The following is a 24,063-nucleotide window of genomic DNA, read 5'->3' as shown; positions in this document are numbered from 1 at the left end:
ACGTACTTTGATGATAAATGTACTTTGAACTTTGATCTTATGCTTAAGAATTATTTTCTCTCCCATCCCATCAGCCATCTATTGAAGCATCAGTGGTTCCCACTTCAGTCTCAGTAACCACCTCAGAGCCCAGAGAACCGCAGAGTAAGCTAGTTACCTTTGATTCCCAGGGATTGCCTAAGAAAGAAATGAGAGTTGAAGGGATGTTGTCTAGTCCACCTAAGCCAGCCTCCTAACACAGGGTTAAAACCACTAAAGAAATCAATGGTAAAAATAAACAATTACACTTTATAATTGCTTCCTCTCCCCTCCCCCCACCTTTTTACCTGGGCATCTTTCCCTTCATTTTCAATCCTGAGAAAGGGATTTGATCCAAAACGTCAACGGTTTATTCATTTCCATACATGCCGAATTCCTCCAGCACTTTGTGTTTGTTGCTCTGGATTTTCAGTATCTGCAGATTTTCTCATGTGTATGATTCACACTTTACATTTATCTATTGTATGGCCCAAGCTCAATTAAATATCGGGGTAACATTTTTCACAGATAGTTTAATGCAAGCCTTTAAACACTGACAGAAATAAAATAAGGAATAAATGACAGAGCCCTTCTTTATCTTAAATTGATTTATATCTTAAATACTATGTAAAATTAAAACATAAGACATACTGACTGGACCTTTACAACTTATTCAATTGTTCAAAGTAAAACAAAAGTAAAGCAGTCAACTCTTTAGTCTATTTACAAAGAAGCCTTTGGTCTATCAATCACACCATAAGCTGTAAATTTCACATAAAAGGCTGTTTGAATTGAGTAGCTACATCCGTTTGGCTACAGGGTACTCACAATGAGGGCACCATTTATCCTCAGCCCATCGGTTACACTCGTAATTGTCCAAAGCGTTGTTGCAAGTGAAGCACTTGAAGCTGTTTGGAAATGGAGTTGCTGCAAATAGAGAAAAAAGGTCAAGAAAAGATGACCAGCTCATCATTCCACTGAACTGACAAGATACTGCACCTCAATAAATTTAAAGCACTGAATAAGAGAATCAGAGATAAGTTGCAGCACAGAAGGAGTCCATTTTACCTCCTGAGCCAACGTCAGCTGCATGTTCTACTACCTATTCAATCCCAATCCCTGCTCTTTTCCCAAAGAAGTTTGGTGTGGGCCCCCAAATCCTAAGGACTTTCCACAGGGGCAAAATTAAGAGCATTCTGACTGGCTGCATCACTGCCTGGTATGGGAACTGTACCTCCCTTAATCGCAGGACTCTGCAGAGAGTGGTGCGGACAGCCCAGCACATCTGTAGTTGTGAACTTCCCATGATTCAGAACGTTTACAAGGTCAGGTGTGTAAAAAGGGCCCGAAGGATCACTGGGGACCAGAGTCACCCCAACCACAAACTGTTCCAGTTGCTACCATCCGGGAAACGGTACCGCAGCATAAAAGCCAAGACCAACAGGCTCCGGGACAGCTTCTTCCACCAGGCCATCAGACTGATTAACTCATGCTGATACAACTGTATTTCTATGTTATATTGACTGCCTCATTGTACATACTATTTATTATAAATACGATAAATTGCACATTGCACATTTAGACGGAGACGTAATGTAAAGATTTTTACTCCTCATGTAGATGAAGGCTAATGAAGTAATGAAGTAATAAAGGAAATTCAATTCAATTCAAGCTCTATAAATGTTGTTCCCCAGTGATTGTCCAATTCTCCTTTGCATTGAGATAATCAGGAAATATTTACGTTACAGTGAATATTTAGTGTATTGGTTAGCGTAATACTTCACTACACCAGCGATCACCAATTGGGTTTCAGTTCCGCCACTGTCTATAAGGAGTTCGCATGTTCTCCCCGTGACCACGTGGATTTCCACTGGGCATTCCAGTTTCTTTCCATATTCCAAGAAAAAGACACATGGGGTTTTTTATTCATTTATGGGATGTGGACATTGCCAGCTAAACCAGCATTTATTGCCCATCCCTAGTTGCCCTTGAGAAGGTGGGGATGAGCTGCCTCCTTGAACCGCTGCAGTCCCTGAGGTGAAGGTACACCCACTGTGCTGTTAGGGAGGGAATTCCGTGATTTTAACCCAGCGACAATGAAGAAACGGCAATATGTTTCTAAGTCAGGATGGAGAGTGACTTGGAGGGGGATTTCCAATCAGTGGTGTTCCCAGGTATCTGCTGTTCTTGTTCTTCTAGATGGTAGTGGTTGTGGATCTGGAGGGTGCTGCCTTAGGAACTTTGGTGTGCTGTTGCTGTGCATCTTGTAGATACTACACACTGCTGCAACTGTTCGTCGATGGTGGAGGGATAGGATGCTTGTGGAAGGGGTACCAGTCAAGTGGGCTGCCTTGTACTGGATGGTGTCAAGCTTCCTGAGTGTTGATGGAGCTTCACTCATCCAGGCAAGTGGCCAGTATTCCATTACACTCCTGACCTGAGCTTTGTAGATGGTGGACAGGCTTTGGGGAATCAGGAGGTGAGTTATATGCCACAAGATTCCTAGCTTTTGACCTGCTCTGGTAGCCACGGTGTTTATATGGCTAAACCAGTTCAGTTTCTTGTCAATGGTAACCCCCAGGATGTTGATAGTAGGGGATTCAGTGATGGTGATGCCACTGAATGTCAAGGGACGATGGTTAGAGCCTCTCTTGTTGGATATGGTCATTGCCTGGCACTTGCATGGCTCAAACGTTATTTGCCACTTGCCAGCCCAGGCCTGGATATTGTCCAGGTCCTGCTGCATTTGGGTATGAAGCAGCTGAAGATGGTTGGTCCTAGGACACTTCCCTGAGGAACTCCTGCAGTGATGTCCTGAGGATAAGATGACTGACCTCCAGCCATCACAACCATCTTCCTTTGTGTCAGGTACGACTCCAACCAGCAGAGGGTTTCCTCCTAATTTCCATTGAATCCATTTTAGCTAGGGTACCTTGATGCCATACTCGGTCAAATGCTGCCTTTATGTCGAGGGCTATCACTCTTACCTCACCTTTGGTATTTAGCCCTTTGGTCCATGTTTGGACCAAGGAGGTGATGAGGACAGGAGCTGTGTGGCCTTGACAGAACCCAAACGGGGCATCGGCAAGCTTGTTATCCAGTGTTAGTAAGGATTAAAAAGTGTGGGCATGCTATATTGGCGCCAGAAGCACGGCGACACTGCAGAATCAGGTTTAGCATCACTGGTATATGTCATGAAACTTGTTAACATTGTGGCAGCAGCGCAATGCAATACATGAATAGAGAGAAAAAATAAAACTGTGAATTACAGTAAGTATATATATTAAATCGTTAAATTAAGTAAGCAGTGCAATAAGAAGGAAATAAAAACATGGTGAGATAGCGTTCATGGGGTCAATGTGCATTCAGAAATCTGATGGTAGAGAGGAAGAAGCCGTTCCTGAATCATTGAGTGTGCGCCTTCAGGCTCTGTACCTCCTCCCAGATGGTAGCAAGGAGAAGAGGGCATTTCTTGGGCAATAGGGGACGCCACCTTTCAGAGGCACCGCTCTTGGAAGGCGCCCTGGATACTACAGAGGCTTGAGCTCATGATGGAGCTGACTAATTTCACAACTCTCTGCAGCTTACTTCGATCCTGTGCATTAGCAACCCCCCACCCCACCACACCAGGCAGTGATGCAGCCACTTGTGGGCTGCTCCCAGCATAGCAACAGACTGTGCTGGTCATTGATACAAAGGCACATTCACTGGGTGCTTCAATGCAGACGTGACAAATAAAGTTAATTAAGCTAATCGATATACAGCAAGTGGTATAGACATTCAACAGCACACACCACTGTTATTATTAAGGGCCTCCAGCACCCAGGGCATGCCCTTTTCTCACTGTTACCATCAGGTAGGAGGTACAGGAGACTGAAGACACACACTCAGCGATTCAGGAACAGCTTCCTCCCCCCGCCATCCGATTCCTGAATGGACACTGAACCCTCGGACACTACCTTATTTTTTAATATACAGTATTTCTGCCTTTTGCATGATTTTTAATCTATTCAATATACGTATACTGTAATTGATTTAGTTATTTATTTATTATTAATTTTCTTTCTTATATATTATGTATTGCATTGAACTGCTGCTACTAAGTTAACAAATTTCACGTCACATGCCGGTGATAATAAACCTGATTCTGATTTTGATATTTCGTATTGAAATGACTGAGCCTGATATTTGGAAGAAACGGCGGGAGGAGAGGATGGGGCACGACACAGCTTGCAGCAGCCACTCCGGTGAATATCTGTTATCAGTCAAGTAGGGTGCCGTGCACAATCCTGATTTGATGGAGACAGGCATGAGAGCACGGAGGAACATCTGTGAAACCTCTGAAATGCCTGTTTCGCTAAGGTCCCGAGTCCTTGGCTTTGCTTGTTGCTCGGCGGCCAGGGTGGGATCGAAGCGCTCAGCAGAGATGGTGCTCGGTGCTTGGTGTCGGAGGGCTAGTTGGAGGCTCGAAGTTTTTGGACGGACTCAGAGTTGGCTGCAGTCGGGTGCTTCCAATGCATCGGCAAGTTTGCGGCACTTGGAGTTCATGGCAGGGAGAGTTTCTCCCTTCTACCGTCTGCATGAGATGTTGGGGCTATTGGGACTTGAGACTTTTTTTTAACCATGCTCATAGTCTGTTCTTTATCAAATTACGGTATTCCTTTGCACTGTTGTAACTATATGTTATAACTATGTGGTTTTGTCAGTTTTAGTCTTGGTTTGTCCTGTGTTTCTGTGATATCTTTCTAGAGGAACATTGTATCATTTTTTTAATGCATGCATTTCTAAATGACAATAAACGAGGACTGAGTGTCCTCATAATCTAATCTAATCTAAATCTAAAGATTTAGCTGCTGGGCCAGAATGAAAAGATCAGGGGTCGGGGCTAGAGGCGAGCGACAAGCTGGTTCAGCTCAGTGCTCTGCAACATTTTCCCAGCTCTGTGCTGAACTAAGGGTCCACAGACAGGACTATCTTTGTGGACTTCAGTTCAGAACACTATTTGCTTGTGTTTATTGTTTGCATGATTTCTTTTTCTCTGCACATTGAGTGTTCGACGATCTTCGTTTTGATTTTTTTTGGTGTTTCTTTGTTTTGTGGCCGCCTGATAGGAGATCAACCTCAAGGTTGTACAATGAATACATACTTTGATAATAAATGTACTTTGAAGTTTGAACTTTGTTTCCTAACTAAGTCGGCATCTTATTTGAAAATATACATTCTGAACACTACACATCGAAGTTAAGTAGGAACATCCGTGCATTCCGTTACAACTTTCTTCAGAACTGGTGTATGGCATGGTAGTGCAGTGGTTAGCACACTTTACTGTACAGGCGGTCCGGGTTCAATTCCCTCTGCTGCCTGTAAGGAGTTTGTATGTTCTCCCCATGACCACATGGGTTTCCTCCGGGTGCTCCAGTTTCCTCCCACAGTTCAAAGACATAATGGTTGATAGGTTAACTGTAAATTGTCCCATTGTTAGGCTATGATTAAACCGGGAGATTGCTGGGCAGCGCAGCTTGAAGGTCTGGGAAGGCCCGTTCTGTGCTGTATCTCAATGAATATACAACGTTCTGGACTGAGGTAGTTCCTTTTGATTTGTCACAGCTGTGGTATAATTGAAACTTTAATCATCAAAGAGGGAGCCAGGCCTTTCATGACCAAACAACCAAAGCCCAATCTGCTGCTAACGGCCAGGTCCTGGGAGATGAGGGTCGATGTGGGAAGGAGGCTGCAGTTCCCGGATGTGGTGCACACAACCCTGCGCCCAGACATTGTACTGTGGTCAACTGAAGACAGGAAAATAATTCTGGTTGAGCTGACTGTGCCGTGGGAGGAGGGATGGGAAGAGGCCCACAAGAGAAAGGCCTTGAAGTACCAGCCCTTAGTGCAGGAGTGTAAAGACAAGGGATGGCAGGCATGGTTGTTCCCTGTGGAGATCGGCTGCAGATGTTTTCCAGCCAAATCAGCATGGCAGTTGTTGTCAGATCTGGGCCTGGAGCAGAAAACAAGCAGCTCATAGGATGGGGGAAGAGGCAGAACAAGCCTCTTGTTGGATTTGGAGTAGGTGAGAGGAGGGAAGCTGGAAGCCAGGAGCAAATAGGCAGTGATTTGGCCACCACTGCCAGCCCACCAACTGAAGAGTGTCGTGGTTAATGGTCGAAACACTCTGTGAAGGATGGGAACCACCTGATGACATCTGCTCCTGACTGAAGGCTACGGATACCTTATAAGGTATCTGGAGAATGCACCCTAACAGGTGTATGTAACAAGCAAGGAACATAAGCCTTAACCAACACTAAAGTTATGGACAGGATCATTTCCAGCAGGAGCCCATGTACTTCTGGTGGTGTCCCGTCTTGATAGGCAAGATAAATTGGATCTAGGAATGTCCTTGCAACAGAGAAATATGTGGACATGAAGAGAATGCTTCGAACAGATACGAGGAGGAATTTCTTTAGTGAGAGGGTGGTGAATCAGAGGAATCCAATGTCACAGACGGCCGTGGAGCACAATGCATTGGTCTATTTAAAACAAGAGGTTCTCCATTAGTAAGGGCATCAAAGGTTTTGGGGAGAAGGTAGGAAAATGGTTTGAGAGTGATATTAACTCAGCCATGATCGAATGCCGGAGAAGACTTGATGGGCTGAATGCCTAATTCTGCACCGACATCTAATGGAGTATCATAAAATAAAAATAGAAAATACGTAGCAGGTCAGGTGACACTTATGGAAGGAGAAACAGTTACTGCTTCAGGTCCAATTCCTTCCTTCAGAACTGGGAAAAATACTTCCAGATTTCTAACAACAGTTGTTTTTGATTTCCATTTACAATTGACCGTTTCCCACTTCTGACAAAGCTTGTTCAGTAACTCAAATTCCCTTTCCCATAGATAGTCCCTGTTCTTGCTGAGAGTTCTGTCCTTGCATTTTACAATTTCCAGCACCTGCACTCTCTGTGCACATTTTTGAACATGTCGTCACCTCTTCTGAAGTGTTCAGCAAGTTAAGGCATGGGTGTCACTGTATGAATTACATGCAAAGATCATCATCCTGAACGAGGTGCAGAATATACAGAGTGAACATTCACTGAGGATGTTTTCAAGAAAAGATTTATTGCACCCAAGGTTATACAGAGTTCAGATATCCCTCCTTAGCAGAGCTCTTGACTACATCTTGAATTCTTGAATGCAGTGAAAATATACAAGGACATTGCCGGGTCTTGAGGACCGGTGTTATAGGGAAATGTTGAATAAGGTTAGGATTTCATTAAATGGAGTGCAGGAAAACGAGGGGAGATCTCATACAGGTATGCAAAATTATGAGGGATCTGAATGAATGCAGGCTGTTTCTCCTCAGGCCAGGTGAGACTAAAACTGCAGATCATAGGTTTAGGGTGAAAAGTGAAATATTTAAGGGGAATCTGGGGGGGGGGGGTGCTTCTTCACTCACAGGACGGTGTGAATGTGGAATGAGCTGCCAGCAGAAGTCATAGATGTGGTTCAACTGCAATCCTCAGGAGAAGTTTGAACAGGTACATGGATGAGTGGATTATACAGGCTGCAGTCTGGGTGCAGGTAGATGGGACTAGCAGAAGACCAGTTGGCATGGACTTGATGGGCCAAAGGGCCTGTTTCTCTGCTGTAGTGCTCTATGACTATTGATCTGCATGTTCTGCTTGATGTTTGCATAGTCAGCAAGAAAGATTGTGGGATTTAAAACATGATTTGAATTTGATGCCCCTCAACTTTTCCAAGGTGTTTTCTGCTGGTCTTCAGACTGGACCTCTTGGCATAATTTTATTTGCAAATCATGGTTTCCCCTTAGCACAGCTGACCTGGCACCAGTAGTACTCCTCATGACAACACAGGACGGCAAAGTGCAAACTTCCGCCACTCCCTCATGCAGAAATAGGAGCGTTGTGGAGCTACAGAAAACCTACACTGTTAACTCGTGAAGAAACCAACAGCACATGGGAATTGGAAATGAGACAGCACTGTCACCTCGATGTTTCACAGACAGAATCTATCGGTCTTGGTTTCCAATGGGCAGCATTATGGAAAATAACTCAATAAACCAACTTTTGGTGATCACAATCTTTTTAAACTGGATCTATTGTGAAATGCATGCTGTGATCTCTGGGCTTTTTATCAGCTCACACCAGATGGAATTGCTCAGGCCAATCAATCACATGCAGGACACCCAGACATGTACCACCAACCTTACATTGCCCATTAAGTTCATGGCAGTCTTTGTATCAGTAGGCTTGAAGGGCCTGTTTCTGTGCTGTATAAAACTCATTTGATCAGGGACCTCGAGGTAAAGCAGCCATTAGGAGGTAGTGACCATAATATGATAAGTTTTAATCTACAATTTGAGAGGGAGAAGGGAAACTCAGAAGTGTCAGTATTACAGTTGAACAAAGGGAACTACGGTGCTATGAGGGAGGAGCTGGCCAAAGTTCAATGGAACAATACCCTAGCAGGGATGACAATGGAACAGCAATGGCAAGTGTTTCTGGGAATAATGCAGAAGGTGCAGAATCAGTTCGTTCCAAAGAGGAAGAAAGATCCTAAGGGGAGTAAGGGGAGGACGTGGCTGACAAGGGAAGTAATGGACAGTATAAAAATAAAAGAGAAGAAGTATAACATAGCAAAGACGAGTGGGAAGCCGGAGGATTGGGAAACTTTTAAAGAGCAACAGAAGGTAACTAAAAAGGCAATACGTGGAGAAAAAATGAGGTACGAAGGTAAACTAGCCAAGAATATAAAGGAGGATAGTAAAAGCTTCTTTAGGTATGTGAAAAAGAAAAAAATAGTCAAGACCAAAATTGGGCCCTTGAGGACAGAAATGGGTGAATTTATTATGGGGAACAAGGAAATGGCAGACAAGTTGAACAGGTACTTTGGATCTGTCTTCATTAGGGAAGACACAAACAATCTCCCAGATATAATAGTGGCCAAAGGACCTAGGGTAATGGATGAACTGAAGGAAATTTATATTAGGCAGGAAATGGTGTTGAATAGACTGTTGGGTCTGAAGGCTGATAAGTCCCCGGGACCTGATGGTCTGCATCCCAGGGTACTTAAGGAGGTGGCTTTAGAAATCGTGGATGCATTGGTAATCATTTTCCAATGTTCTATAGATTCAGAATCAGTTCCTGTGGATTAGAGGGTGGCTAATGTTGTCCCTCTCTTCAAGAAGGGAGGAAGAGAGAAAACAGGGTATTATAGACTGGTTAGCCTGATGTCGTTGGTGGGAAAGATGCTGGAGTCAATTATAAAAGATGAAATTACGACACATCTGGATAGCAGTAACAGGATCGGTCCAAGTCAGCATGGATTTACGAAGAGGAAATCGTGCTTGACTAATCTTCTGGAATTTTTTGAGGATGTAACTATGAAAATGGACAAGGGAGAGCCAGTGGATGTAGTGTACCTGGACTTTCAGAAAGCCTTTGATAAAGTCCCATATAGGAGATTAGTGGGCAAAATTAGGGCACATGGTATTGGGGGGAGAGTACTGACATGGATTGAAAACTGGCTGGCTGACAGAAAACAAAGAGTAGCGATTAATGGGTCCCTTTTGGAATGGCAGCCAGTGACCAGTGGGGTACCGCAGGGTTCAGTGCTGGGACCGCAGCTGTTTACAATATATATTAATGATTTAGGTGGGGGAATTAAAAATAACATTAGCAAATTTGCCGATGACACAAAGCTGGGTGGCAGTGTGAAATGTGAGGAGGATGTTATGAGAATGCAGGGTGACTTGGACAGTCTGGGTGAGTGGGCAGATGCATGGCAGATGCAGTTTAATGTGGATAAATGTGAGGTTATCCAATTTGCTGGTAAGAACAGGAAGGCAGATTATTATCTAAATGGAGTCAAGTTAGGTAAAGGAGAAGTACAACGAGATCTAGGTGTTCTTGTACATCAGTCACTGAAAGCAAGCATGCAAGTACGGCAGGCTGTGAAGAAAGCTAATGGCATGCTGGCCTTCATAACAAGGGGAACTGAGTATAAGAGCAAAGAGGTCCTTCTGCAGCTGTACAGGGCCCTGGTGAGACCACACCTGGAGTACTCTGTGCAGTTTTGGTCTCCAAATTTGAGGAAGGACATTCTTGCTATTGAGGGAGTGCAGCGTAGGTTCACAAGGTTAATTCCCAGGATGGCGGGACTGTCATATGTCGAAAGATTGGAGCATCGGGGCTTGTATACTCTGGAATTTAGAAGGCTGAGAGGGGATCTTATTGAAATATATAAGACTATTAAAGGATTGGACACGCTGGAGGCAGGAAGCATGTTCCCGCTGATGGGTGAGTCCAGAACCAGAGGCCACAGTTTAAGAATTAGGGGTAGGCCATTTAGAACGGAGTTGAGGAAAAACTTTTTCACCCAGAGAGTGGTGGATATATGGAATGCTCTGCCCCAGAAGGCTGTGGAGGCCAAGTCTCTGGATGCTTTCAAGAAAGAGATGGATAGAGCTCTTAAAGATAGCAGAACCAAAGGTTATGGGGATAAGGCAGGAACTGGATACTGATTGTGGATGATCAGCCATGATCATAGTGAATGGCGGTGCTGGCTCGAAGGGCCAAATGGCCTACTCCTGCACCTATTGTCTATTATCTATTGTCATTGTTTTAAACACTGAACTGTGGCTGAGAGGGACAAGGTTCTTAAGCACCTGATTGATGCACTTCCCTATGGCCGACGTGGCAACCTTTACCGACAGCTCCTGAGAGAAGCCACAGTGTTACAGTGCATTCATTACTGTGTGACATTGTCCAAATTCATTATCTTGTCGTGGCTTAGGACTGGCCTATGTTTAGCATAACGTGTTTAGCACACAAAAGAGGGGAAATTCCATTTCTCAGAAACTGTGAGAAACGAGCCCCACCTCTCGAATGTGAATATGACCCCAAGGTCAAGTAATTGTCACTGGGAGTTTCGGCTAATTTATAGGTCCTGTGTAGGTTTCAAATATTTACACGGTACTTTTGGGCGCAAAGACATTAAAAGGTTTGTTTTAACATTTTATGCTTTAAGATTTTATTTTGTTTTAAGATTTACAAGGGAACTGATTGGCCAAATTTGGTAGAGAACTACCTACTTTCTACAATGAACTCACTTACAGCTACACTGTTTAAACTTTATTAAAATTTAAACAGTCTTAAGCGATCATGTGATATTTCTAAAGCAATTTAAAACAATATATATATTTTAGTATGTTGTTAAATTACCTCAGTGCATGGCCGACTTTGTACTCGGTAGGTTTGAATAGAAAGGCAGGGAATAAGTGTAATGTGTTGATCTGCATTCATAGTGGAAACTCCATCCAACTATTCAATAAACCCTGGTCAAGATAAATGGTTTTTCATTATGATTGATACCAATTATCATGGTTTCCCGCACTTCTGTGTGATATCAGTAAAAGGTAAAGCTTTGTGAACAGGTTTTTATTTTATTTTATTGAGGTCCAGCATGGATAAAGCCCTTCCCGCCCTTCGAGCCATGCCGCTCAGCAGTCCCCCAATTTAATCCAGCCTAATCATGGAACAATTTACAATGACCAATTAACCTACCTATTGGTACGTCTTTGGACTGTGGGAGGAAACCGGAGCAACCGGACGAAACCCCCACGGTCACGGGGAGAAGGTACAGGCAGCGGCGGGAATTGAACCTCGGTCACCAGTACTGTAAAGCGTTGTGCTGACCGCTACACTACCGTGCTGCTCAATGGCAATGTTAGCATAGCCACTAGCGGAAAGATAAAACTTTATTTATCCCAAAGGAAGTTATTGCTGCAGGGTTGCTCAGTCAGAAATACATAATTTAAAATACAAAACCCAAGCATTGAGGTAATAAAAAGTGCAAAATATGGATTAAAAAGTAATAGTGCAAAAATACAGATGTGCAAGGAAACCATATACTTATATTCTTAAGGAGGAGGAGGTGTAGAGTCTTATAGCCACAGGATGAAAGGATCTCCTGTGTTCCATAGCTTCTGCAGCATCCTCCTCTCAGACACAACTGCCAGGGAATCCAGTTCCACCCCCAGAACAGAGGCGCTATTACAGCCTGGGGCGATGGAGTTCGGAGTTCAGAGTTCAATCCCGGCATCCTCTGTGAGGGTTCTCAGTGTGTTCTCCCTGTGGGATGCATGGGCTTTCTCCAGGTGCTGCCCTTTCCTCTCACAGTCCTAAGACTGTGGGTAGGTTAACCGGTTGTTGTAAATTGTCCTGCAGGGCTGTCGGGGTTGCTGGATGATCCGGCTCAAAGGGCCAGAAGGGTCTATTCTGCGCAGTATATCTAAATAAATAGAGTAGGTGCTGCTAATGAATTCAGCCACTTTGACCCATTGTATTGCAGAAGAGATGACGAGCAGTCACTTTAGTAAGTTACAACATGCAGAGAATGATATCAGAGACAGTATCAAAGTGCGATTGTGAGATTTACTTACGCGACATTGGCAGCTTCACGTTATGAAAGTTTACATTTCTGCTGAATCCACCATCTATTAGAAGGGCGAGGAGCAGGAAGAGGACAACCACTGCTGGACGGTGAACTACAGGCATAGTATCTGCTCACATTAAAGGTCAGCACCAGCTGCGCCTGCGGGAGCAAAGACAGCAGCATTTTAATGATGCTAATTATCGTAAATAACATACTCAGTTTTCAAAGAGTATTCTTTTAAATTGTTGATTCTTATGTAGATCAATCTGTACAAAATAAACACAGGCGAGTTGCACTTGCCAAATCCAGATCCCCATGGCAACGCACACAAAATGCTGGAGGATCTCTGCACGTCAGGCAGCATCTATGGAGACGAATAAACAGTCGACATTCCAGGACCCTTGATCAGCATGAGAAAGGAAGGGTGGGGGGGGGGGGATCTAGAATAAGAAAGTGGGCGGGGGAGGGAAAGTTGTACAGGTTGGCAGATGATATGTGGGCCTAGGTGAGGGGGATGAAGTGACAGGCTGGAAGGTGAAAGGCAGAAGGGGTAAAGATGTGATGAAAAAGGAAACTGAAAGAAGAGAAGAGTGGGCCATGGGAGAATGGGAGGAAGGGGAACCAGAGCCAGGTAATGAGAAGTGAAGGAGTAAGAGGGGAGGCAGAATAGGGAATGGAAAAAGAGAGACAGGGGAGGGTTGTCTTGTCGGGCTGCAGGCAGCCTCAGGAGAACATGAAAATTCTACACAGGTAGCACCCAGCAACAGGATGGAACCTGGATTTCTGGCGCTGTGAAGCAGTGGTTCTGCTAGCTGCACAATGACCTGCCCAAAGTCCTACTTCTATAGGCTGGAGTTTCCCAGAAATGGAGATGTCACCCTTCATCAAGAAGGTTTGATCAAACATTTAACCGGTTTTCTTTGTCTGCTTCGTAATCTCCTCCCACAACAGAGTTTGGAATAGAGGGTCTATTCCAGGAGTGTGGCATTGCCCGAGCTAGCAGCGTGAGGGTATTCAGGACCTCATTGCTGGGAGCACCTCTACACGGAGTGCTGTCCCAGGAAAACAGCATGCTCTCTTCTTGTTGCTGCCATCAGGAAGCAGGTACAGGAGGCCCAGGGCTCACACCACCAGGCTCAGGAACAGTTATTACCCCTCAACCATCAGGCCAGAGGGGATAACTACTTCTTAGAAGTTTTCAAGGATTCAGCAAGACATCTAAAACTTTGATAAATGTCTATAGGTATGAAGTAGAGAGTATATTGACTGGTTGCATCACCAGAAGCACAAATACCATTGAATGGAAAATCCTGCAAAAAGGGTAAAGCTCTCCCAACCACTGAGCACATCGACATGGAGCGCATCCAGCACCAAGGACTCCCACAACCCAGGCCACGCTCGCTTCTCACTGCCGCATCAGGCTGGTCACCTCAGCAGTGCAGCAGTTAGTGCAACACTATTCCAGCTCGGGACGACAGCGGTTGGAGTTCAATTCCAATGTCATCTTTGAGGAGTTTGTACGTCCTCCCTGTAGAATGCATGTGTTTTCTCCAGGTGCTCCAGTTTCCTCCCACAGTCCAAAGACATGCCAGGTAGTAGCTCAATTGGTCATTATAAATTGTGCTGTGATTAGGGTAGGGTTACATTGGGGAGTTGCTGGGCAGCGCAGCTCAAAGGGCCAGAAGAGCCTATTCCACACTATATATCAGGGAAATAAAAAAGTACAGGAGCCTCAGGACCCACACCACCAGGTTCAGGAACAGTTATTACTCCTCAACCATCAGGCTCCTGAATCAGTGGGGAGAACTTCATTCAACTTCACTCACACCATCACTGAACTGTTCCCACAACCTGTGAACTCACTTTCAAGGACTCTTCATCTCGTGTTCTCAATACTTATTGCTTATTTAGATATTATTACAATAATTCTTCTTGCTTTTTTTTCTCTTTCTTTTTGCATTTGCACAGTTTGTTGGTTTTTTTGCACATTCATTGCGGTCCATCCTGTTGGGTGCAGTCTTTTATTGACTCTATTGCATTTCCTGTATCTACTGTGAATGCCTGCAAGTAAATGAACTTTGTACTTTGATATATGTACCTTGATAATAAATTTACTTTGAATTTTGCGGGCTTTTGTGGAACTCTTGGTATAATGTGTATTAGTCTGGTTTCCACAATGAACAAAGGATCTTATTTCCATAGGAGGAAATACCTTGAGGGTTCAGCAGGGAGACTGCAATGAGAGAAGATTAAGGTGACTGCACTTAAATGCAGAAGGGATGTTTGGGACTGAAAATATTTACAGCAGGTTGAGTTAATTGATGGCTCATTTCATTTGTCAAGTGAAAGAAACATATTTCATTTGTTCACATTTTTCAAGTTATTACAGAAGGCACAGTGACGCATAAATCATTGATCTTCAAGGGCTGAGGGTGCAGGCAATGAAACAACTCAGGGTAGTAGAGCCCCTCTCGAGTAATGCAAGTGGAGGAGAGTCTCTGTGCTGCAAGCAATCTGCAAACCAGTGCAAGTTTCACCCAGCCTGGCTGATCTCCCAGACAAGGGTTTATCAATTAAGTTTCTGCTCAAGCTCTTTCGTCTCAACTCCATAAATAAAGGAAAATGTAATAGTCACTCTACATTTCTGAGTGAGGCAACTACCCGATTGTAAAATGTTAACAAAAATACATTGGAATACTTACTAATTTTAATCAAGAGAAAGAAAGACTAGATTTATTTGTCACATGAACGTCAGAACAACAAAATACAAAGTGAAATGTGTCATTTGCATTAATGACCAACACAGTGGTTTGCACCCCTCATCTAAGAAAGGATGTGCTGGCATTGGAGAGGGTCAAGAGGAGGTTCATGAGAATCATCCCGGGAAAAAAAGGTTAATGTAAGAGGAGTGTTCAATGTCTCTGGGCCTGTACTCTCCGGAGGTTAGAGAATTGAGGGAAGGGATCTTGTTGTGTAATATTTCACTAATGTTTGAGGAATATTGTAAGTATATTGTTTGATTAAGCATTCTTTGTTGTTTACATAATGCAGTTCATCTGTAACAGTACACAAACGGCATTCGTCATCACGCCATCACGTGATATGTACGCACCTAGCTTAAAGTAAAACACAAAGTTAGACTCACCTTTCTGGTCTCGTGTCTCTTTTTAATTAGTTTCATGTTTAGGAGTTACAAACGTAAGAGTGGCGACAAATAAGTTTTAAATGAACCCAAGACGACTACCTATCTGTTGAAGCGCAGCGAGACGTTCAAGTTAAAATAAAGGAGTAGTTAGAACATTGAGTTTAAAAAAATTGCAGCATGTGTTCTTCTTAAGGGAAGACATGGTCAAGTTTAACAAAAGGCAGAAAACAGAAACAGACTCACATTTCTGGTCCCATGTCTTCCTTTTAATTAATTTAATATTTTGGAGTTATAAAACTTGACAGATCTCATTAAAACCTATCAAACAGTGAAAGACCTAAATAGAGTGGACATGGAGAAGACATTTCTAATAGTGGGAGAGTCTAAACCAGAGGACAGAGGCTCGGAATAGAAGGGTGTCCATTTAGAACAGAGGTGAGGAGGAATTTCTTTAGCCAGAGAGTTGTGAATCTGTGGAAATCATTGCCATACATTGCCGTGGAGACCAAGTCATTGGGTATATTTAAAGCAAAGGGTGATAGGTTCTTGATTAGTAAGAGCATCAGAAGTGGAGAAGGCAGGAGAATTGGGTGGAGAGGAATAAATCAGTCCTGATGAAATGGTGGAACAGATTCAATGGGCCAAATGGTTTATTCTGCTTCTGTATCTCAAGGTCTTATGATCAGTCCAAATATGTGCTGAGGGCAGCCCACAAGTGCCACCATGCTTCTGGTGCCAACATAGCATGCCGACAAATTACTAACCCTCACTTATCTGTACTTCTTTGGAACATGGGCGGAAAATTGGGCACCCTGATGAAACCCACATGATCACTGGGAGAACATAAAACCTCCTTACAGCTTGTGCAAATCAATCTGTTTCCTAGTTTCTCCTCTGAGTAAAAGTAAACACTTTTAATATTTTTAAAAGTTGCTCAGTTTTGAAATTAATGACTTGATTGGAGGGGTGGTCAGGTTTGTGGTCTAGTCTGACTTCCAGATTTTTAAAATCACCGCAAGATTGTGGAAGCTCAGTTTACATTCACCACAAGTTGTCACTTACGATTCTTCATTACTTTGCAATAGCTAGGGCCACTTCAAGCAGATTGTACTGTCAAACCACACTAACTAACGGAAACTCCAAAGTTCAAAGTAAATCTTATTATCAGAGTACATATATGTCACCACATATAACAACGAGAATCATTTTCCTGCAGGCATACTCAGCAAATCTATAGAATAATAACTCTAACAGGATCAATGAAGGATCAACCAGAGTGCAGAAGACAACAAACTGTGCAACTGCAAATATAAATAAATAGTAATAAATAACAAGAACATGATGAAGAGTCCTTAAAGTGAGATTACTGGCTGTGGGAACATCTCAATGGATGGGCAAGTGAGTGTAGTTACCCACTTTTGTTCCAGAGCTTGATAGTTGAGGGGTAGTCACTGGTCACTTCTTGAAACTGGTGGTGCAAGTCCTGGGGCACTTGTACCTTCTACCTGATGGTAGCAGTGAGGAAAGAGCATGGCCTGGTGGTGAAGATCTCTGATGATGATGCTGCTTTCCTACGACACTGTTTCACGTAGATGTGCTCAATGGGACAACTCCATTGCAAACATTGATTTTGCCAAATTTTGAGTCTGGCTACAAATTTGTGAATCATCATCTAATTACACAATAATTGATGATTGAATTGGCAAACTGGAATGATTAGTGCCAAAAGCAAAATATATTTTATTTTTCAATTTGCTTGAGGTAAAAAACACCTAATACAGTAGATTCCAATTCATTGTGTCAGCAGTTAATCGGGGAAGCTGCTTAGCTGGGACCACACTTAAAGAACAGATGTTAATTGAAAAAAATAGCTGAAGGATCATGGCCTGAAATGTCAACTGTTTATTCATTTCCGTACATGCTGCCTGACCTCCTGAGTTCTTCCAGCTTTTTGTACATGTAGCTTGGGATTTCCTTTGTTTATTTGGGACACTATGCTACCTAATTGGGACAAGAAACTGTTGCCAAACAGGTCCTAATTCACATCAGTCGTGTGCACTTATGTGGCCATTATACATTACATCATGCTTACAGCGAGGAATTCTTAAATAGCATCATTGGCTTATGCTTGTGTTATGTTACTCATTAGGGCCGACCAACACCACATTAAAAAGCAGTGATTTTTGACACGGCTTCATCAATGAAGGCAATGAATGCAGTCCATTATTTGCACTAGGTGTCTGTGCTGATTATGTTCATTTACAGTCAATCAAATGAAGACAGAAGCATACACTGGATGAATTCTTCCTTTGATAACTATTGGGAACTAATGCACCGTTTTATAGTACTGTAGTAATACTGATACTGTTCTCATTTTTTCTGTATTTCTTTTAAATACCTAATTTGTTACTCAGTTAAAGGCAAGTTTGTCGTTTTTAAACTATTACCATGAAACTTTGGCTACTTGGGCCAGCCACCTCATTGGGCCAAAACACACTGGCCCTGATATGTCCCAATTAACCAGAAAATACTGTAATTAAGGGCTTTGGCTGAATATTCCAGTTATCCGAGAACTGAAGACCTGTACTAACTGGAGTGTTTAAAGACATCTTCAAACGTATGCTTTTGCAGTCTGAGGCACCCATCTGCTTCAAACAGGCTTTAATCATATCAGTGCACAAGAAGAACATGAAAGCTGCCTCAATGACCAATGTCCACTTACGTCCATTGTGACGGAGTGCTTCAAGAAATTGGTCACGAAGCCTATCAGCCCCAGCCTGGACCCGATCCAATTTACCTACTGTCACAACAGGTGGCGGCTCTGGACAATGAAGACGCATACACCAGGAAACACTTCATGGACTACAACTCCGCATTCAACACATTCGTCCCCTAAAAACTCACCACTATGCTCCCAGACTTGGGCTTCGATATCTTCCTGCACTACTGGGTCCTTCATTTCCTCACTGGCCGACCCCAGTTAGTTTGGATTGGCAACAACATCTCCTCCACACTCACCATCAACACAGGTGCACACCAAGGCTGTGAGCTTAGCCCCACATTTTACTCACAGTATACATATGATTGTGCGGTTACGTACAGCTCCAATGCCACATTTAAGTTTGCTGATGACACCACTGTCATTGGCCAAATCAAAGGTGGTGATGAATTGGCATATAGGAGGGAGATTGAAAATCTGGGTCTAACAACAACAACCTCTCACTCAATGTCAGCAACAACAAAGAGATGATTATTTAATACAGGGGAAAAAAAACTGAAGTCCATGAGCCAGTCCCTCATTTGGAGGTCAGAGGTGGAGTAGGTCAATCCCTTTAAATTCTGTGATGTTATCATTTGAGAGGATCTGCCCAGGGACTAGCAGATAAGTGCCATTATAAAGAAGCATGACAGTGCCTCTACTTTCTTAGAACTTTGACAACTTCTGTAGATGCACAGTAGAAAGTATCCTGACTGGTTGCATCACGGCCTGGTATGGAAACACCAACGCCCAGGAATGGAAAAGACTGCTGGAAGTGGTGGGTACAGCCTAGTGCATCACAGGCAAAGCCCTCCCCACTATTGAGCTCATTCACATACAGTGCTGCCACAAAAAAGCAACATCCATTATCAAAGACCCCACCTATCCCGGCCATGTTCTCACCTTGCTATTACCATGAGCAGACATCCCACCCTGCAATAACTCATTTCAGTGAGGTAGCACCATCAATTTGCAGGAGACTCCCAGAACTTCCGGGAGAGATGGGATGTCTGCAATAGAGTAGCTCCTTAGCAGCTAGCCAGCTAGTTTAAATAACGTTAGCTACACTAATGAACGAATGACACCTGTTAAACTCACCTCAACATGTCTTGTAGTCTTAACCCACCATGGGCAATAGAAAAGTCACTGTTGCAAACAGTGCAGCGAGCAACACTGTCATTATTTTTGGCCCCTATTAGGCAGGGGTACACTTTACTGTAGTCTGGGGTGACGTACGTTTTATATTTTCTTCTTTTGGAACACTCTGCCATGGCACGCTCTCACTCGCTCTCTCTTGCTCTCTCGCTTTCTCTTGCTCTCTCGCCCACTCTCTCGCTCTCTCTTGCTCTCTCGCTCACTCTCTCGCACTCTCTCTTGCTCTCTCTCACTCTCGCTCTCAAAAAAATCAATTTCCAGGATATTGTATATAATTTGCGGGCATCAGGGAACCACTATCAATATGCGGGAGACTCCCGGAACTGCCGGGAGAAGTGGGATGTCTGCATGAGGTACAGAAGCCTTTAAGTCCCACACCACCCGATTCAGAAACATTTATTACCCTAAAACTGTCAGGCTCAAACAGCACTTACCACAACTCTGAACTAATTCTATGGCCTGCAGACCCACTTACAAGGATTCTTTAGAACTCATGTTATCTGGGTTACTTTTATTTGGATAATCTGTCTGCTTTTGCACATTGTTTATTTGTCAGTCCTTGTTTATGTATAGTTTTTCATAAATTCTATTGTATTTATTTATTTCCTGTAAATGCCTGCAAGAAAATGAATCTTAAGGTAGTATATGGTAACATGTATGTACTTTGATCAAAGGTTTTGAACTTTGAGTTCTCCTCTCCTAGTCTTTGCGTCATAGAAACTCAGGCTGGAACAATGCACCAGACACCAACACTCAAATACTGTCAGCATAATATAACCCCCCTCTTGTTTACAATGCAAGTTGCTTATTACAGGGTGGTATGTGCGTGCTTGGCCACTTTATACCTGTGAGATCAGTGGCAGCTGTGTAGCAGGGGAAAAGGCACACGCAAACCTCAACGATTGCCATTAAAAACGTGTTTAGACACCCTAATCAGATGCTGATAATCCGTGGGATGCAGCGTGACTGTTGCTACAGGCTGTCAAATTCTGGCAACTTTTCAAACACATCACAGCTGGTTGTGCAGTGGCTATTCATTGTTCAATTAAAGTAGAATTTACATATTTAACATAATGAAGAGAAACCTTCTGGTTTGAGATTCAAAGTCTTATACATTCTGTTGAGTTCATTTCTCCCCGGCAAAGTGTGTTGGGTATGAGTTAACAGTATTTTAATTTCTATGAAATATTTTGGGCGTTTTGAAAAGAAAGTGAGCCTTGCTTCAGTTGGGAAATTTGAGTAAAGGAAACTATGTCAAGGGATCACTAGTAACGAGCAAGAATTATAACAGTGGGTCTGGTGTTAGTATTTTAATTTCTATGAAATATTTTGGGTGTTTTGAAAAGAAAGTGAGCCCTGCTTCAGTTGGGAAATTTGAGTGAAGGAGACTATGTCAAGAGATCACTAGTAACGAGCAAGAATGATACCAGTTGGTCCGGTGTTTGGATTGCTAGATTAGGCTTCTGGCTTGGTGATTGTTGGAGTAAAAGACGGATGAGGCCACTCTCGGGTTGAGCAGGCAACATCTCATATGGTGTGAGCATCGATCTCTCTAGTTTCTGGTGATTTCTTCCCTCCTCTGTTTCCATTCCCCATTCTGGCCTCTCCTACCTCTTCTCCACGCCTCATTCCCGTATGCCTATCATTCCCTCTGGTGCCCCTCCTTGCTCCCTTTCTCCCCAGTAATCTCCTTTTTCTCCTATCAGATTCCTTCTTCAGCCCTCTATCTTTTCTACACAGCACCTCGCAGCTTCTCACTTCACCCACCACCTGGCTTTACCTGTCACCTGCAACTTGGTGCTCCTTCCCCTCCCTCCCACCTTCTTATTTTGGCTTTCCCCTTCCTCTCCAGTCCTGATGAAGGGTCTCGGCCCCAAGCATCGGCTGTGTATTCCTCTCCGTAGATACTGCCTGATCTGCTGATTTCCTCCAGCATTTTGTGTGTGCTATCCTGGATCAATTCAGATTCAGGAGTTTGTGGTGGGGAGCACCAGCATGTGGTCAGGCATTTGAGGGGTCAGTCAGTATCACGCAGAAAAGGTGACCAGAAAGACAGCCAGCAAATAAATAATTTAACGGGGCTCTACAAGAGCCAGGTTCCCAGGGCCAACCCTGGAACCCACTCACAGGTCGATAGGGTGGTTAAGAAGATATATGGCATGCTTGCCTTTATCAGTCGAGGCACCGAGTTCAAAAGTATGTTCGAGCTTTATAAAACTCTAGTTAGGCTGCATTTGCAGTATTGCGTATGGTTCTGGTTACCCCGTTACAGGACGGATGTTGAGGCTTTGCAGAGGGTTCAGAAGATGTTCACCAGGATGCTGCCTGGATTAGAGGGAATCTGTTATAATAAGAAGCTGGACAAGCTTGGGTTGTTTCCTCTGGAGTGGCAGAAACTGAGAGGAGATTTCATAGAGGTTTATAAGATTATGAAAGACATAGATAGACATAAACAGTATCTTTTCCCAGGATTGAAATGTCTAATACCAGAGGGCATGCATTGAAGGAGAGAGGGGGTAGGTTCAAAGGAGATGTGAGGGGCAGTGTTTTTTTTCACAGGGAGAATGGTGGTGCCTTGAATGTGTTGTCTGCAGAGGTAGAGGAGGCAGATAAGTTAGGGACTTTTAAGAGCTGTTTAGTTAGGCACATGAATGTGAGGGAAATGGAGGGAGGGATATGGACATTGTGCAGGCAGAAGAGTTTAGTTCAGATGGCCATTGATTACTAATTTAATTGGTTCAGCACAACATTGTGGGCTGAATGGGCTGTCCCTGTGTTGTAGTGTTCGATGTTTGAGGGAGGTATTCTTTAAATCAGTCAGAAACAGGGTTTAACAGACACTGTGAAAATTTGTTCTGTTTGAATAGCCTACAGATGGCACTGGCTACTGCAGCCACGGACAAAAATACCAGGTGGGTCGGCTCTGCTGTCTGCAGCCAAGATTCACCGTCCGCTGGGGAGGAGCTGAACAAAAACAAAATCGTGTCCTTCACAATCTGTGCTCCAAGGCCTGCGATTTACTGACATTTTATTTCTTCCAGAAGCCGAAACAGGCAGCACACAAAAACACAGTATGATGTGACCAAGCCGCAGATCCATAATATTATCGAAGCAATCTCAGCAGGTTACATAGAGACCCTTAATCCCAGTGTTGACAGGAGGAGATCCATCTGCTCCCAAGGCAGGGCACTTTAATAAGGTAATGTTGAAAGTGATTTGATTGTTGAAGTCCTCTTTGTTTTCAAATTCCTTCATGTATATGTCACAGAATTAACAGATAATAGAGTTAATGTCTTTATTCATGTATGCAAAACTGTCCGATCTGGCCAATTGAAAGACTCAAGCAAATATAAAGTAATAAAGTTTGGTTTAATTAGGTGTGGGTTTATGTGAAATTTAAAGATGAATGCTGTGAAAGCCAACAATCCTAGAACTGATCAAGATAAAGAGAAATAAATATTTTAAGGCTGATTTATACTTGTGCGTAGTAGTTTACGCCGTAGCCTACGCCGTTGTGAGCATTTATACTTGTGCGTTTGTGTGTCTGCGTCGCTCTGCAATTCACCACCAAAACGCTAGTTGGCAGTGAGGTTTCTATGCCACTGTGCTGAGTTTCTTCATGTTAAAACTCAAACTTCAAACAATGGCGACTGAAACTGAAGGTGGGTGAACTTTCTGTGCTTGTCCGGCCACTGAGAGACATGGACGAGGAAATGCATTTCAAATATTTTCCGATGTCAGCAGGTAGATTTGACGATTTGGTTCATCGTCTCCAACCATTTATTTCGCATCAGTGTACACACAGTATACTCAGAGACTGGCAATCACCATTCGAGCTTTAGCTTCAGGTGGAAGTCAACAGGCTGTAGCAGCTAGCTACAAACTGGCGTCAAGCACAGGGTCCTCCATAATTTCGGAGGTCTGTAAAGCTTTATGGAAAGCATTGCAACCAGAGTTCCTTCCCTACCCTTCAGTCGCCCAATGGCAAGCTCAAGCTATTGCAGCGTAGGAGGAAACACGATGCTACCAAGTGGACCAATCACAGTTGTTGCGGTCTGCGACGTCGCGACGCGTAGTACATTTTGCGAGAGGTGCACGTCAGGCTATGGCGTAGGGTTCGGTGTAGAGTACAGCGTAGGGTACACTGCTACACCGTACCTACGGCGTACATTTGACGCACAAGTATAAATCAGCCTTTAGTGTGATAACACATTGTGGCGGAGTGAAGATATGACTCCACCAAAGAAGGTGTAAGCTGCTCCATCCCTCCACTAGCCTGCAGGTCATCTTTGGACAAGATGAGCACCTGCTTAGCCCCCTGATCAGGGTCACGTGAAGCCATGGCAGCAGGTGATGCATAGTTGTACGAGCAGCTGGTGCATATCACAAGTTCTGGTTATGTGACCACTGACACCTGGCAGACAATCTCTGAAGAGTATTGATAATGGCTGGGGGGTCACCCGTCTTGTAAGGACACTGCCCAGAAGACAGCAATGGAAAATTGCTTCTGTAGAAAAATTTGCCAAGAACAATCAT

General features: G+C 43.6%; 1 protein-coding gene and 1 long non-coding RNA gene across 4 annotated transcripts in view; one reads left to right on the top strand and one right to left on the bottom strand.

The window, feature by feature from the left end:
- The window catches only part of lypd6b (LY6/PLAUR domain containing 6B), a 256,416-nt gene that overhangs the window by 26,053 nt on the left and 206,300 nt on the right, over positions 1 to 24,063 (bottom strand). For all 3 annotated transcript variants that reach the window (XM_072258645.1, XM_072258644.1, XM_072258646.1), the window contains 2 exons: positions 12,477 to 12,628; positions 847 to 945 (listed from right to left, as the gene is read on the bottom strand). In XM_072258645.1, the coding sequence (XP_072114746.1) occupies positions 847 to 945; positions 12,477 to 12,591 (214 nt within the window). In that variant the 5' untranslated portion in view covers positions 12,592 to 12,628. The remainder of the gene's footprint in view (positions 1 to 846; positions 946 to 12,476; positions 12,629 to 24,063) is intronic.
- The window catches only part of LOC140197323 (uncharacterized), a 33,052-nt gene continuing 31,519 nt past the window's right edge, over positions 22,531 to 24,063 (top strand). Inside the window, exon 1 of the long non-coding RNA XR_011885912.1 lies at positions 22,531 to 22,726. This is a non-coding gene — a long non-coding RNA (uncharacterized lncRNA). The remainder of the gene's footprint in view (positions 22,727 to 24,063) is intronic.

This window comes from Mobula birostris, chromosome 5, assembly GCF_030028105.1.
Source record: "Mobula birostris isolate sMobBir1 chromosome 5, sMobBir1.hap1, whole genome shotgun sequence".
NCBI classification, from domain to species: domain Eukaryota; kingdom Metazoa; phylum Chordata; class Chondrichthyes; order Myliobatiformes; family Myliobatidae; genus Mobula; species Mobula birostris.
This window is presented reverse-complemented; position numbering and strand designations above follow the sequence as displayed.